Source organism: Leucoraja erinacea, chromosome 1 (assembly GCF_028641065.1).
Source record: "Leucoraja erinacea ecotype New England chromosome 1, Leri_hhj_1, whole genome shotgun sequence".
In the NCBI taxonomy this organism is placed as follows: Eukaryota; Metazoa; Chordata; class Chondrichthyes; order Rajiformes; family Rajidae; genus Leucoraja; species Leucoraja erinaceus.
The window spans coordinates 18,951,685-18,967,275 of record NC_073377.1 but is presented as its reverse complement, the minus strand read 5'-3'; the positions used below and the strand labels follow the sequence as shown (position 1 = coordinate 18,967,275).

The following is a 15,591-nucleotide window of genomic DNA, read 5'->3' as shown; positions in this document are numbered from 1 at the left end:
TTATACTGATTGTATTGGGAAGGGTGATCATAGGGTGATGGGTTGTATATATATATGACTAAGATACTATAGTATATGAGGGTTTTCTTTTCTTTTTTATTTTTCTCTCTTTTTTGTATGGCTGTAAATATTTGATTAGTGTATAAATGTAAATAATTTGGTGTAATTTGGTGTACATATGGAGTACATATAGCTGTTAAATTTGTATAAGATAATTATAAGCAGTTGAATAAGGGGTGGGAATTAATAAACTTTGGCTTCTTCCTGCTCCTTTTCAGACACATACGATTTCATTTATTTATAGATATTGTTTATGACACTTTATAAATATTCTTGTTTTGTTTTTTGTTTGCTGTTTCACACTTGCTTTTTATTATTTTATTTTGTTCGAAATAAAGAATTAAAATAAATAAAAAATAAAAATAAATCCATGTTACAATCGAGCCATTCAGTGTACAGATACACGATAATGGAATAATGCTAAGTGCAAGGTAAAGCCAGTAAAGTCCAATCAAAGTAAATGTATTATTTTTAAACTACAGTCACTGTACTCTTTTACTTATATATGATTGTGCTTATGAATAGAATGTATGATTTTAGTGAATTGTATGCAAAAAAGAATTTCACTGTTTTTAGTTATATGTGACAGTAAAGCACTATTGAACCATTGACTGATCATGGCATCTGGATTGAAAGTCCAGTAACATATCTCTACATGAATCATTTCAGAACAGCTATCTTGCTGTTCTAACTTGCCATTTTATGGCATTTCACCATCAAATTGGACAATACGCACAAATCCTGAGAATGGCACACAAAGCTAAACGTTGGATTGCATGATGAAGGAATGTAAAATAGTACACATATTTTCACCAAAAATGTAAAATTGTCAAAAACTTGCAAATCTCTGTTCCCTGATATACAAGTAAATTGTGATACACGGCATGAAAAGAAAGTTGCAAAGGCTCACAATACCTCTGTTAAAGTGTATGCCTCTTCTGCAGTGCATTCAGCTTGAGTTGTTGGATTACTTAATGCAAAAATTATTGGACGTTCATTGTTTCTGCCCATGGCACTAATCACTTCTTTGGTGAACAGTCTGCCAGCACCTGCCACGCCTGTCAAAAAACAAATTAAAGTAATCTGAAACTTAAGAGAAAATAAAGCAAGTCAACACTTCACATACAATCCTCAAGATTTGTTACAATGCTGGCAGTGCTGTTGCAGAATTTTAGTTGATACCATATAGAGCAAACAAGGCAAAAGAATAAACAATAAATAATGTCATACTGAAATGAGGAGGAACAGTAAGAACTTGAAATAGCTATGGATCCCTGAAGCAGGACAAATAGGTGGGACACAGGATACCTTTTAGGCCAAGGCCTAGAATATAACAATGATGCCAGAATTACACAGTGTACTTGTTAGGAAACAACTGGAGCAAAGTATTCATTTTTTTTTAGAAACGAGGAACTGCAGATGCTGATTTACAAAAAAAAAAAATGCTTAAGTCAGCAGGTCAGCATCCATGGCGAGCATGAATAGATGGCATTTTGGGTCAGTACCTTTCTTCAGATATTTTGGTCACAAGTTACAAGAAGGGAACAATTGCCACATTTTGTTTAGTTTAGTTTACAGATACAGCGCAGAAACAAGCCCTTCGGGCCACTGAGTCCACACAGACCAGCGATCCCAGCACATTAACACTATCCTACACACACACACACGATGGACAATTTACATTTATACCAAGCCAATTAACCCTCAAACGCCTCAAACATCTTTGGAGTGCGGGAGGAAACTGAAGATTTCAGAGAAAACTCACGCAGGTCATGGGGAGAACTAACAAACTACGTAGACAGTACCTGTAGTCAGGAGCGAACCCGCGTCTCTGGGGCTGTATGGCAACAATTATACTGCTGCGCCACCGTGCCGTCATGTGCTGGTGACGTTTAGTTTTTGAAGACCGAGTTCACATTATTTTCTTTGAAACAGAGGTGGTTAAGGAAAGAATTAATGAAATTCTTGAATTAAGAAATACGTAAAATTGAGAAGTATAGATAACGTTTCCTTTAGATGTCAGATTGAAGACAATTGTGAGAAAGAGAAGAGTTATGACATTTTCTCTACCACCTCGGTAGAGCACCGCGACCCAATGCTCGATAATACCCAAGTACCTGCTGTGTTGCGATTTACAAAGGACCAAAGGCTGAAAAATGGGATTCATCCGACTTGCATATTGGGATTGGGATATCTGATTGCAGATTGAGATGAAAGACTGTGCATAATAAACTCATTCCAGTTTTCCATTTTATTTGCAGTAAAAGTGAACCCTTCGTGGAAAGGTGTCAGCCTCGATAACAATCAGCACGGGAGCACCTCAAGGCTGCGTCCTCAGCCTCCTGCTGTACTCACTCTATACTCATTACTGCGTAGCCGGTCATAGTGCGAACACCATCATCATATTCGCTGACGACACCACTGTTGTGGGACGTATCACTGATGGGGACGAGTCAGAATATAGAAGAGAGATCGACCGACTGACCAAATGGTTCCAGCACAATAACCTGGCTCTCAACACCCGCAAAAGCAAGGAACTGATTATGGACGTTGGAAGGGTAGGATAGTGACCTACAGTCCCGTTTATATCAACGGGTCAATTGTGGAAAGGGTCAAGAGCTTCAAATTCCTGGGCGTGCACATCTCTGAAGATCTCTCCTGGTCCAAGAATACTGATGCAATTATAAAGAAAGCACATCAGCGCCTCTACTTTCTGAGAAGTTTACGGAGAGTAGGTATGTCAAGGAGGACTCTCTCTAACTTCCACAGATGCACAGTAGTGAGCATGCTGACCGGTTGCATCGTGGCTTGGTTCGGCAACTCGGGTGCCCAGGAGCGGAAAAGACTACAAAAAGTAGTAAACACTGCCCAGTCCATCATCAGCTCTGAGCTCCCTACCATCGAGGGGATCTATCGCAGTCGCTGCCTCAAAAAGGCTGGCAGCATCATCAAGGACCCACACCATCCTGGCCACACACTCATCTCCCTGCTACTTTCAGATAGAAGGGACAGGAGCCTGAAAACTGCAACGTCCAGGTTCAGGAATAGTTACTTCCCCACAACATCAGGCTATTAAACAAAACTCATACAAAACTCTGAACATTAATAGCCCATTATCTGTTTATTTGCACTTTATCTGTTTATTTATTCATGTGTGTATATATTTATATAATGGTACTAGACCAAGTGGGACCCGTTGGGTCCCATGTTCACACAGGAGGGCTGGTCCCCCCGACGCAATATTCCACCTCTCCACCAATTCCAATATTGGTGGCCAGTGGGGGGGCTTTCTGGAGTACTGGTATGGGTTCTTGGGGTGGCAGCTCAGTCCCTCAAGCCTGATCTGCTGGCAGCTCACTCACGGCTGGTGGGCTGGCAGTTGACTCATGACTATCCCTTGAAATTCCATTTCAAGCAGGGTGCAAGGCCACCAAATTCAAATCCATGTTCCTACCATTTCAAGCAGGGTGCAAGTCCACCAAATTCAAATCCATGTTCCTACCATTTCAAGCAGGGTTCAAGGCCACCAAATTCAAGTGCAGTTTCATATCACTTCAAGCTGGATCCAAGGCCACCAAATACCACCAATACAAGTGCAGTTTCATACCACTTTCAGCAGGGTGCAAGGCCACCAAATTCAGTGCAGTTTTATTCCACTTCAAGCAGGGTCCAAGGCCACCAAATTCAAATGCAGCTTCATACCATTTCATGCAGGGTGAAACCACCATAAAACCACACAAAACACCAAACTCACAGTTCAGTAGACATTCAGTGTGTTCAGTTGATTCACAGCTCAGACAGAGTCATGACCTCTCCCTCCCCCATCATGCAGAGACTGAGCCACACCCACAATTCCGGGTTTTATAACACCCTCCTCCTCCCACCGGAAAAGGTGTAGCTTTCAGGGCGTGATTGACAGGAGAGATTCTCAACATTTTTTAAACACTAATAACACTTTTATTTTTCATTGATGGGAAGAATTCTCTGCACCTGCTCAGCGGAGGGGGGACTGAGTAAGATGGCCAAAAATCACAGCCGTAAGTGTAGCGTTTTATCTAAAATCAATATACAGTGCAAACAGGAAGTGCATTTGCAGTAGTGCCTTTTAACTTCAAGCCAAAGCACCCAAGCCGCCATTTGCAGTAAGTAGTGCCTTTCAACCGCAAGCCAAACCACCCAAGCCACCATTTGCAGTACCTAGTTCCTTTCAACTTTAAACCAAAGCTCCCAAGCCACCATTTGCAGTAAATAGTGCATTTCAACTTCAAGCCAAAGCACCCAAGCCACAATTTGCAGTAAGTAGTGCCTTTCAACCTCATGCCACCATTTGCAGCAAGTAGAGAGACGTGACCCTTGGCTTCATCCATCTTGCAGTGACTGTGAAGCACACCACTTCCTGGTTTTATAGTCCCTCCCCCTCCCTCCAGCAGGGGCAGCAGAGAGAATGGTGATTTTTTTTAAAACATTAATATCTCTCTGATTTGTCATCGATGGAAAAAATCTTCCGCACCCGTAAGGCGGAGGGGGGCTCTCGTCGATGTGGCCAAAAATGACGGCCGTAGGTGGCAACGTTCTGTCGGAAATCGCAGCACAGTAGGCCAAAGCGGTCAAGATCAGAGATTTAGTAATATAGATATGGACACACTGATCTGTTCTGCATTCATGCTTACCATATTCTGTTGTGCTGAAGCAAAGCAAGAATTTCATTGTCCTATCTGGGACACTTGACAACAGACTCTCTTGAATCTCAAATCTGATTGTAAAGCTATTTTAAAATCATCAATCTGAAACATTTACTAGATATAAACTGCTCATTGAGAAGCTTTCAAAATTGCCCACAGCAAAAATGAAAATTTAAATACATGTATTTAAATAAGTCTTCCAACTGGATGAAGGACCATTGACCAAAAACAACTCTTTTGATACAAACTGCCTGACCCGCCCAACATTTCCTTTTTATTTTTCATTTCAAATTTCCAGAAAATCTTTGCTTTTCAATAATTGTGCACAATTTGAGTAGTGACGAGTACATAATGTGCGTGCCAGAGATAAATAAGGAAAGGAACAGCAGTATATGAAAGCCAATACGCCATACGGGTCATCTGAAAACAACTACAATGAAGGTTGTTGACATCGACAGAGGAGAGATAACATTATCAGGGACATGTGGAAAATGCTGCCATAGCGACAGATAATGGTGGTAAGCAGATTATTGACAAAAGGAGCCCTGTGCAGCTTCTTGGGTAACAGAGATGGATAGGAGACTTTGGAGACAAATAAAAAGAGTTTTCCAGCTACTCAAGCAAAATATATAAGCTACTGGATCTAAGATGCTGAAATGAATAATTGAGTAGAAACCTGAACGAGGGAGGTGACATCATTAAGTGTGGCAGGGAAAAAAAAACTGGCAACTAATAAAATGCACCATAATCACGTTGTGGAGAATCTCATTTGTGACTATGATTAGACTGTTTCAGTATTGACAAGAGAAAACTTAATAAGAGATATTCAAATGGAAATTTCAAAAACATTTTGTGGATTTGAAAGGTAACAATACTTGAGATATTTGATGAAGCTGTAATTTACATGAATGACCTTGTATTAACCTTTATAAAAGAGTTGCAATGTTAACGTTGCCCAACAGCACAGTAAACCTGCTTCAACACTACCAAACATTTCCCTTCTGATAATCAAAAAAAAATCTCCTAGTACACGCATTCATACTTATTTGCTTAACATTTTCTCACCTCAAACACCCTTCATATTAGTTCCAAAATTGTGCAAGTGTGCGCATTTTAGATTTCACATTTCTGCCGCAACTTACACCACCTACCAATAATAGTAGTCGGCTGTAATAAATTGACTGCATCCAGAAATGTCTTTGTTGATTTAGGTGCTGGGTGGGCATATGCGACCTGGTTATCTTCTATTGGCTCTGAACGACCCTGTTGTCAGAAGCAACATAATTAGACTTTAACTGCAACAGACAAACTTTGTTAATTTCAGCTGAGATACCCACCAAATAAAGTGAGACTACTTATTAAAAAAATAATTAAATCCATTCTTAGGGCATAGGTTTAAGATGCAAGGGGAACATTTAAAGGTGGTGCAGGGCCCATTACCAAAAGAATAAAGCCCTAACTTGTTCAACCTTTCTCTGTAACTTAGTTGCTGAAACCCAGGCAACATTCTAGTAAATCTCCTCTGTACTCTCTCTATTTTTTTGACATCCTTCCTATAATTAGGCGACCAAAATGGTACACCATACTCCAGAATTGGCCTCACCAATGCCTTGTACAATTTTAACATTACATCCCAACTTCTATACTCAATGCTCTGATTTATAAAGGCCAGTACACCAAAAGCTTTCTTTACCACCCTATCTACATGAGTTCCACTTTCAGGGAACTGTGCACAGTTATTCCCAGATCCCTCTGTTCACCTGCATTCTTCAATTCCCTATCATTTAATTTATTTGTTCAGATTTCATTCCAACAAAGTGAAACTCACAAAAAAATAGACACTTCCCAGAACCCACTTCTCAAAATAACAAAGATAAAGTGATTACACAATTTATATATACAAGACATTGTTCCCATTAAACCTATACATCTTGGGAAATAATGTAACTTCTTAAACTACAGATCCAAACACAAAGATCTAATGTAAAATGAAAATACCATATATATTTCCCTAATTAAAAGACAATATTTCCCAGATGACCTTCTTTATAAATCATATTTAAACTAACATTATCTTACGTTACACACTTTAAAATAGAAATTTACTCTGTCTTTGCAAACTCACATCTCCTATTTCGCCAGCATAGCAAGGATCACAAAAATGTCTAACTCGACTAATGATAATTGTCTCTTGGCTATCTTACACTCCCTCCCTTTTCTTGTTATCTCTAGGGAACGGCATTCCAGCTCCATCCTTGGGCCTCTTTATGACTTTGCCACCACACTGACAACATTATTCAAAGGATTGTTACATTTCCAGACCACTGTCTCTTTCCCAACATCTTAGTCCCCTCAGTTTGTATAAACAAAAGAAATCCGACATACAAAGGTCACATACCCCCCATCCAACGAACTTCTACCCATCTTATCTGTCTTTCCTCTTATCTCAACACGAGTATAATTAAACGTAGCTCACAGATCCTGAGACACCTTGCTATCTAAGACTAATATAAACAGTTGTCAGTCGTAAACGCTGAGCCCTTTGTGTTACAGAAGAGCTGAGGAAAGTGTCCTCATGAAAAAGCATGTGGTCTGTGACTGACCAAATGGCCTGTAACCTGAGAACGGCCACTTTTAAATACAGTGTGGCAGTCCCTGGGGGGTAGGCCACTCCTTAGATCATCCCCCTCGACGATTGAGGGACAGGGGCGTTGGTCTGCCACGGGGTTTTCCGGTCGACTCCCGAGGGGTAGAGATAAGGTGTCGGTGTGTGTTCTTGAACTGTTGGAATTAAAAAGCTTCTTTTGAATCCGCCTGGCGTCCGGTCTTTTCCTGACCTTGACCAGGCCACTACACTGGTGACCCCGACTTCATTCATCACGCATCGTGATGGATTATAACGCTGTTGCGCTGAAGCTCCCAACTCTATGGACTGAAGAACCCGAAACCTGGTTCCAGCAGGCAGAGGCCCAGTTTGCTGTGCGAGGTATCACGCTGGAGCCAGTCTTCCTCCGTACTGGTGATCCTGTAGTACGCCCTGATGGCCCCGTCATCCGTGGATGCGACTTTCGTGCGTATCCTGGCAGATTTTCCTGGCATTCTCGAACCCCACTTCCACTCCTCCACCCCGAAGCATGGGGTGGAGCACCATATCCCCACTACTGGTGCGCCTGTGCACGCCCGGGCACGTCGTCTCGCCCCAGACAAGCTCCGTCTAGTTCGGGAGGAGTTCCGCCAGATGGAGGCGATGGGCATCGTGCGTCCCTCCGATAGCCCATGGGCCTCACCGCTCCACATGGTCCCTAAGAAGGACGGGGGCTGGCGCCCGTGTGGCGATTACCGGCGCCTGAATGATGCGACCGTCGCCGACAGGTATCCGGTCCCGCACATTCAGGACTTCAATGCCCATCTGGCTGGGGCATCCGTATTTTCCAAGGTGGACCTCGTGCGAGGGTACAATCAAATTCCAGTCCGCCCCGACGATATCCCGAAGACGGCCATTATCACACCATTTGGTCTTTTCGAATTTGTGCGGATGCAGTTTGGGTTGAAGAACGCCGCGCAGGCCTTTCAGCGGCTTATGGACTGCGTGTGCCGCGGATTGGACTTTGTTTATGTATACCTGGACGACATACTCGTGGCCAGTCGCTCGCGGCAGGAGCACTGCACCCACCTCCGTCAACTGTGTCAGCGCCTCAGCGATTTCGGTTTAACTATAAACGCGTCCAAGTGCTGTTTCGGGGTGACGGCTATCAACTTCCTCGGCCACCGCGTGACTGAACAAGGGGTGGTGCCTCTGCCGACCAGGGTGGGCGCTATTCGCAGGTTGCCCCGTCCGACCACAGTTAGGGGCCTGCAGAAATTCTTGGGAATGGTCACTTTCTATCACTGCTTCCTGCCGTCAGCGGCTGCGATCATGCGTCCGCTTTTCAACCTGATTGCTGGTCATCGCAGGGAGGTTGATTGGTCCGTGGAAGCAACAGCGGCATTTGAGAGGGCTAAGCAGGCACTGGCTGAGGCCACAATGCTCGTCCACCCACGAGAGGATGCCATGACCGCCTTGACGGTGGATGCTTCGGAGATTGCGGTTGGGGCAGTGTTAGAGCAGCTCATTGAGGGTTGCTGGCGGCCACTTGCCTTCTTCAGCAGGCATCTCAGTGGACCACAGCGTCGTTACAGCGCCTTCGACCGTGAGCTCCTTGCCCTATATCTCGCCGTACGCCATTTCCGCTATTTTCTGGAGGGGAGACCATTTACTGCATTCACGGACCACAAGCCACTAATCTTCGCGTTCGCCAAGGTATCAGACCTGTGGTCTGCCCGGCAGCAGAGGCAGTTGGCGTATGTGTCCGAGTACACCACCTCCATCCGGTTCGTTGAGGGCAAATTTAACAGGGTGGCTGATGCCTTATCAAGACCTGCAGTCCACGCGGTTCTCCAAGTCGGTGAGGGGATCAACTATTCCGACCTGGCAGCCGCTCAGCTGGTCGACGAGGAGATGGCTGCCTATCGTACAGCAGTTTCGGGCCTGCAGTTGGAGGACGTTGTCTGTGGTCTTGGGGGTACCACGCTGTTGTGCGATGTCTCCTCTGGAGTTTCTGCGACCCATCGTCCTGATCGCCTGGGTGTTTGAGGTGCTCCATGGCCTTGCACATCCCTCCATCAGGGCAACAACGGCCCTGGTAGCCTCCCGCTTTATGTGGCACGGGCTGCGGAAGGAGGTTGGACTTTGGGCGCGCACTTGCATCCCATGCCAGACCGCCAAGGTGCAACGACACGTGCACGCGCCATTGCAGGAGTTCCCTATTCCTCATAAACATTTCGACCACATTCACGTGGACATCGTGGGGGCGCTGCCGTCGTCCCAGGGCATGACGTATATATTTACCGTTGTGGACCGCTTCACGTGGTGGCCTGAAGCCATTCCGCTATGACCACCACAACTACCTGTTCGAGCATTGTTGGCGCGGATCGCCCGTGGACCACTGGACATAACGTGGTGGGCCTCAGTTCACGTCAAGCTGTGGTCATGGCACGCCTCCTGCGTACACAACAGCGTACACCCGCAGTCGAACGGCCTGTGCGGTTTCACCAACATTGGGTGCCCTAAGGCACGGCTCACTGACCCAGACTGGGTAGACGCTTTCCTGTGGGTTTTGCTGGGGATACGCACCGCACCCAAGGAGGACTTGGGTTGGTGTATGGGTCTCCGTTAACGGTGCCTGGGGAGTTCATCCCGCCGGCACGTGGCCATGAGGAGCAGCCTTCAGAAGCTCTTCAACGTCTTCGGCAGACGGTGGGCAAGCTGGCGCGGGTGCCCACTTCTCGTCATGGGTCCTTCCGTCCGCACGTTCCCTCTACTCTGGAGGACTGCCAGTTTGTTTTTCTGCGCAGGGATGCACATCGGACACCTCTACAGCGGCCGTACGAAGGCCCCTTCTGGGTCTTGGAACATGGCTCGTCGACGTTCGTCCTGGACAAGGGGGGTCGGCGGGAGACTGTTTCAGTTGCGCGGTTGAAGCCAGCACATATCGATATCGATCGGCCGGCGCTGGTAGCACTGCCCCGTAAGCGAGGGCGACCTCGGTCTAGGGTACCTCCTCCTTTGGTTACTTCGTACCCCGCACTTGTTGATCAGGCGCCTGTTCCGGGTCCGAGCGTAGTGTGCACCCGGTCTGGCCGTCCTGTCCGTTTCGTACCTCGGGTACTTGGGGGGGGGTCCTGTGGCGGTCCCTGGGGGGTAGGCCACTCCTTGGATCATCCCCCTCGACGATTGAGGGACGGGGCGTTGGTCTGCCACGGGGTTTTCCGGTCGACTCCCGAGGGGTAGAGATAAGGTGTCGGTGTGTGTTCTTGAACTGGTGGAATTAAAAAGCTTCTTTTGAATCCGCCTGGCGTCCGGTCTTTTCCTGACCTTGACCAGGCCACTACAACAGATTATATAAGATACATTCAATACAGAAAATAATATCTACTATAACCTCTACCTCCGTTACATCGATGACTGCTTTGGTGCCACCTCCTGCACCCACACACAACTGGCTGACTTCATCCACTTCACCACCAATTTCCATCCAGCACTCAAATACACCTGGACTATTTCCGACACTTCCCTACCATTCCTTGACCTCACTATCTCTATCGCAGGTGATAAGACTTCTGACCGATATCCACTATAAACCCACTGACTCCCATGGCTATCTAGACTACACTTCTTCCCACCCTGCTTCCTGTAAGGACTCCATCCCCTACTCCCAATTCCTCCGTCTACGCCGCATCTGCTCCCAGGATGAGGCGTTCAAAACCAGGGCATCTGAAAAGTCCTAATTCTTCAGGGAATGGGGGTTCCCCTCCTCCACCAAAGATGAGGCTCGCACCAGGGTCTCTTCCAAACCCCGCAACACTGCTCTCTCTCCCCATCCCCCCACTCGCAACAAGGGCAGAGTCCCCCTAGTCCTCACCTTTCACCCCACCAGCCGTCACATACAAGTAATCATCCATCAGTTTCGCCACCTCCAACGCGACCCCACCACTCGCCACATCTTCCCATCTCCCCCCATGTCTGCCTTCCGCAAAGACCGCTCCCTCCGCAACTCCCTTGTCAATTCTTCCCTTCCCTCCCGTACCACCCCCTCCCCGGGCACTTTCCGTTGCAACCGCAAGATATGCAACACCTGTCCATTTACCTCCCCCCTCTACTCCATTCAAGGACCCAAGCAGTCGTTCCAGGTGCGACAGAGGTTCACCTGTATCTCCACCAACCTCATCTACTGCATCCGCTGCTCTAGATGTCAGCTGATCTACATCGGTGAGACTAAGCGGAGGTTGGGCGATCGTTTCGCCGAACACCTCCGCTCGGTCCGCAAGAACCTACCTGAGCTCCCAGTGGCTCAGCACTTCAACTCCCCCTCACACTCCCCGTCCGACCTCTCTGTCCTGGGTCTCCTCCATGGCCAGAGTGAACAACACCGGAAATTGGAGGAACAGCACCTCATATTCCGCTTGGGGAGTCTGCATCCTGCGGGCATGAACATTGAATTCTCCCCATTTTGTTAGCCCTTGCTGTCTCCTCCCCTTCCTCAGCCCTCTGGCCGTCTCCTCCCATCCCTCAGCCCTTGGGATCCTCCTCCTTTTTCCTTCCTTCTCCCTGCCACCCCCTATCAGTCTGAAGAAGGGCGTCGGCCCGAAACGTTGCCCATTTCCTTCGCTCCATAGATGCTGCTGCACCCGCTGAGTTTCTCCAGCATTTTTGTGTACTTAAGAATCAGAGTTAAACAGGTGAATGACCATTTTCATTTTCTAATGAAATCAAAAAACTTTCAAATTTTTAATTCCCATCCTGCACTCAAATTCACTTGGACCATCTCCGAACCGTTTCTGGATCTCACCATCTCCATCACAGGAGTCAGACTATTGACCAACATCTATTATAAACCCACCGACTCCCATAGCTATCTGGACTGCATATCTTCCCACCCTGCGTCCTGTAAAAACTCAATCCCCTACTCCCAATTCCTCTGTCTACACCGCATCTGCGCCCAGGATGAGGTTTTCCATACCAGGTCATCCGAGATGTCCTCATTCTATAGGGATCGGGGGATCCCCTCTTCCATTATAGATTAGGTTCTTATTGGGGTGTCCTCGATATCCCGCAGCTCCGCTCTTGGTCCCCCTCCCCCCATTCGTAACAAGGACTGATTTCCCTTGTCCTCACCTTCCACCCTATCAGTCGTCGCATACAGCATATAATCCCACAACATTTTCGCCACCTCCAAAGGGATCCCACTACTGGCCCCATCTCCGCCCCTTTCTGCTTTCTGACCGTTCCCTACGCAATTCCCTGGTCAACTCGTCCCTTCCCACCCAAACCACTCCCTCCCGAGGTATTTTCCCCTGTAACCGCAGGAGATGCAACACCTCCTCCTTTACCTCCCCTCTCGATTCCACCAAGGACCCAGACAGTCTTTTCAGGTGAGGCAGAGGTTTATGTGCACCTCCTCTAACCTCCTACTGTATCCGCTGTTTCAGATGTCAACTCCTGTACATCGGCGAGACCAAGCACAGGCTCGGCGATCGTTTCGCAGCTCAGACCGCCTTAACCTCCAGATTGCTCAGTACTTTAACTCCCCCTCGTATTCCCAATCTGACCTTTCTGTCCTGTGCCTCCTCCATTGTCAGAGTGGAGCAAATTGGCGGAACAGCACCTCATATTTTGCTTGGGTAGCTTACACCCCAGCGGTATGAACATTGACTTCTACAACTTCAAATAGCCCTTGCTTTCCTTCTCTCCATCCCCTACCCCTTCCCAGTTCTCCCACCAGTCTTACTGTATCCGACTGCATTCTATCTTTGTCCCGCCCACTACCCTGACATCAGTCTGAAGAAGGGTCTCGACCCGAAACGTCACTCATTCCTTTTCTCCAAAGATGCTCCAAAGACTCCTTCCTTTTGTGTCAACTTTCAAATAAAATTCCTTTTCTTTGAAACAATTTTTCTCATGCTACCCGTAGCCCTAAACAGCATTCACATATTAGTAAAATGATTACTTATGGAATAAAATGTAATAAAAAGAATCTGCAGATGTTTGTTAAAACCAAAGAGAGAGACAAAATGCTGGAGTAACTCAGCATGTCGGGCAGCATCTCTGGAGAAAATGGATAGGTGATGTCAGGACACTTCTTCAGACTGATAGTGTGTGGGGTGGGGAAGGAAGGAAAATAACTCAAAGCAAGAACAGACCAGAGCAAACCATTTTTTTCAAAATTGTTTCTCCAGTGATACTCCTGAACCACCGAGTTGCAAGACAAAATGAAAAAGACAAGCAACTGTTGGCTGACTGCTGTGTGCACAGCGCCCTTGGGCAGAGGATTCTCTACTAGAGTGCACCCCTCCCCAACATTGGGTCCCCCTTTGTTCTCCCACCATCCCTCACAGCGGTCCCCCCATGCCAGGTCCCGATTGTCTTCCCCTCCCCCTCTTCGACCGTGAGGCCCCACTGCCACCGAGGCCCATGTTGCAGCCGCGGCCCCTGCCGCCGCGCTAGTCTCCCGCTGCCGCCACTGCTGAGGTTAGTTCGGCACAGACAGGCCTCTCCGCCCGGCATCACCACGGTCCCCTGGGTACCCTGTGGGGCGAGTCGGGCCACGTTCCCGTCGTCGACGCCACGGGTGGATCGGGCCCACGCGGTTCCCCAGGAAACGAACAGCTACATTTTTCACTCAAGAGATTGAAGATCACCAGTTTAGACTTGTGTAATTCTAAACAAGCTATTATATAAAATTAGTTAATTTATTTTCTGAAAATAAAGCCACAAAGAATTGGAGAGGCACCATGTGAACTCCGCTTTCCAGTAACTTTCCAGAGGATGGAGATTGACTTCAACATCGGAAAGTATTCTTTGCATTACATAGGCACTCTACTTCAAGATCACATAATAAATATCACACAATGACATTTGAGTGGATCTAACATTTTGTTCATCATACCCTAATATTTCTGCTAATGTATTTAGTTGTGACCCGTATTTGAGATTTTATTCTGAAATTATTGTCCGAGTGTACACAGGTGTTTTTTTCTGAACTACAAGTAGCACTCAAGCTCCATTCTAACCAGAAAAGGGAAATAAAAGGAAAACCAACGTACCTATATACAAGGTAGACAACCCAGTGAGATTAATTTAAAAATAACATGAAAGTGTTTTTGTGCTTTCTCACCTCACAAATTAAACCAAACTTGTCAAACATCCAGATCTTCTTCTGTGCTTCCTTTTCAGGCATGCCAGCCTCTTTCATTGACATCACGATCAGATCAGCAATGCCTAATGCTGCCTGCGTGAAAATAATTTCAGAGGATATCAGCATTAAAACATCAAAACAAAGCCAAAACTGAACAGAATTTAGCCACCACTCACAATATCTCAGCGAAGGACAAGCAGCAGAAGAGTCAAACTGAGTCCAAGGAGTATTTTTTTCTCATAAAGAAAACACAAAGTAACTTCAGCAGAAGGAACTCAAGCGCCAAGTTTAGAAGATTTATTAAAAAGGTATAAAATGACAGGAAGATACCAATCCGCCCGTTGTGGATCTAGGACCGATGGGAACACCATGAGCAATAGTTCTACTCAACAGCCAAAAGTCTGTAGCCTCCTTTTGCTCTGGTATTTTATTTAATTCTTCACATCTTTAAATTATGTTTTATTTTTAATTGTCTACTGTATATCGTGTTGTTACTTGTGAGCTAAGCGCCAAGGCAAATTCCTTGTATGTATATATATTTGACTAATACCATTTATTCAATTCAATTCTCTTTCTAGACAAAAAAAAACGAAAATGGCTGAAAAATACATAAAATTCATCCAAAATAAAATAGATCAAAATTAATCTAAATTTGCAAATGACACTAAAGTAGGTGGTATCCCGGGGAGACACACACACGGCAGGAGTATCCCAGGGACCTACGACCCTTAGACCGAGGACTCGCCCGGTTGGCCCAACTCGCCACCGCAGACGGAGAACCCACCCACTCGATAGGCCCAACTCACCCACCGGAGACCAGGGACTCGCCCTGTAGGCTCAACCCACCGCAGATCGAGGACCCACGTGAATCCACTTGGAGGGCCACTAAGCAGACCGGCTGCGGGTGGGAGTGCACAGTCTCGATGGGTTAGTGGGCCGCTGAAGGCCCTGCAACAACCTGGGGCTCAGCTGGACCGGACGCCGCTCCCAAAGGCCGAGCAAGTGGACCGGACGTGACATACAGCGGTGTAGCAATGGCGGAGGACACCATGGCTACGCTTGGCCAGGCCAACCCTACAACGCCGCCAGGACAACGAGCCAGATCAAGTTCATGG

At 46.6% G+C, this 15,591-nt stretch overlaps 1 protein-coding gene across 1 annotated transcript in view; it reads right to left on the bottom strand.

The window, feature by feature from the left end:
• Nucleotides 1-15,591, bottom strand: part of me2 (malic enzyme 2, NAD(+)-dependent, mitochondrial) — a 70,042-nt gene that overhangs the window by 13,097 nt on the left and 41,354 nt on the right. The window contains exons 10-12 of the mRNA XM_055660754.1: nucleotides 14,456-14,569; nucleotides 5,894-6,005; nucleotides 976-1,118 (exon numbers count right to left, since the gene is read on the bottom strand). Of these exons, the coding sequence (XP_055516729.1) occupies nucleotides 976-1,118; nucleotides 5,894-6,005; nucleotides 14,456-14,569 (369 nt within the window). The remainder of the gene's footprint in view (nucleotides 1-975; nucleotides 1,119-5,893; nucleotides 6,006-14,455; nucleotides 14,570-15,591) is intronic.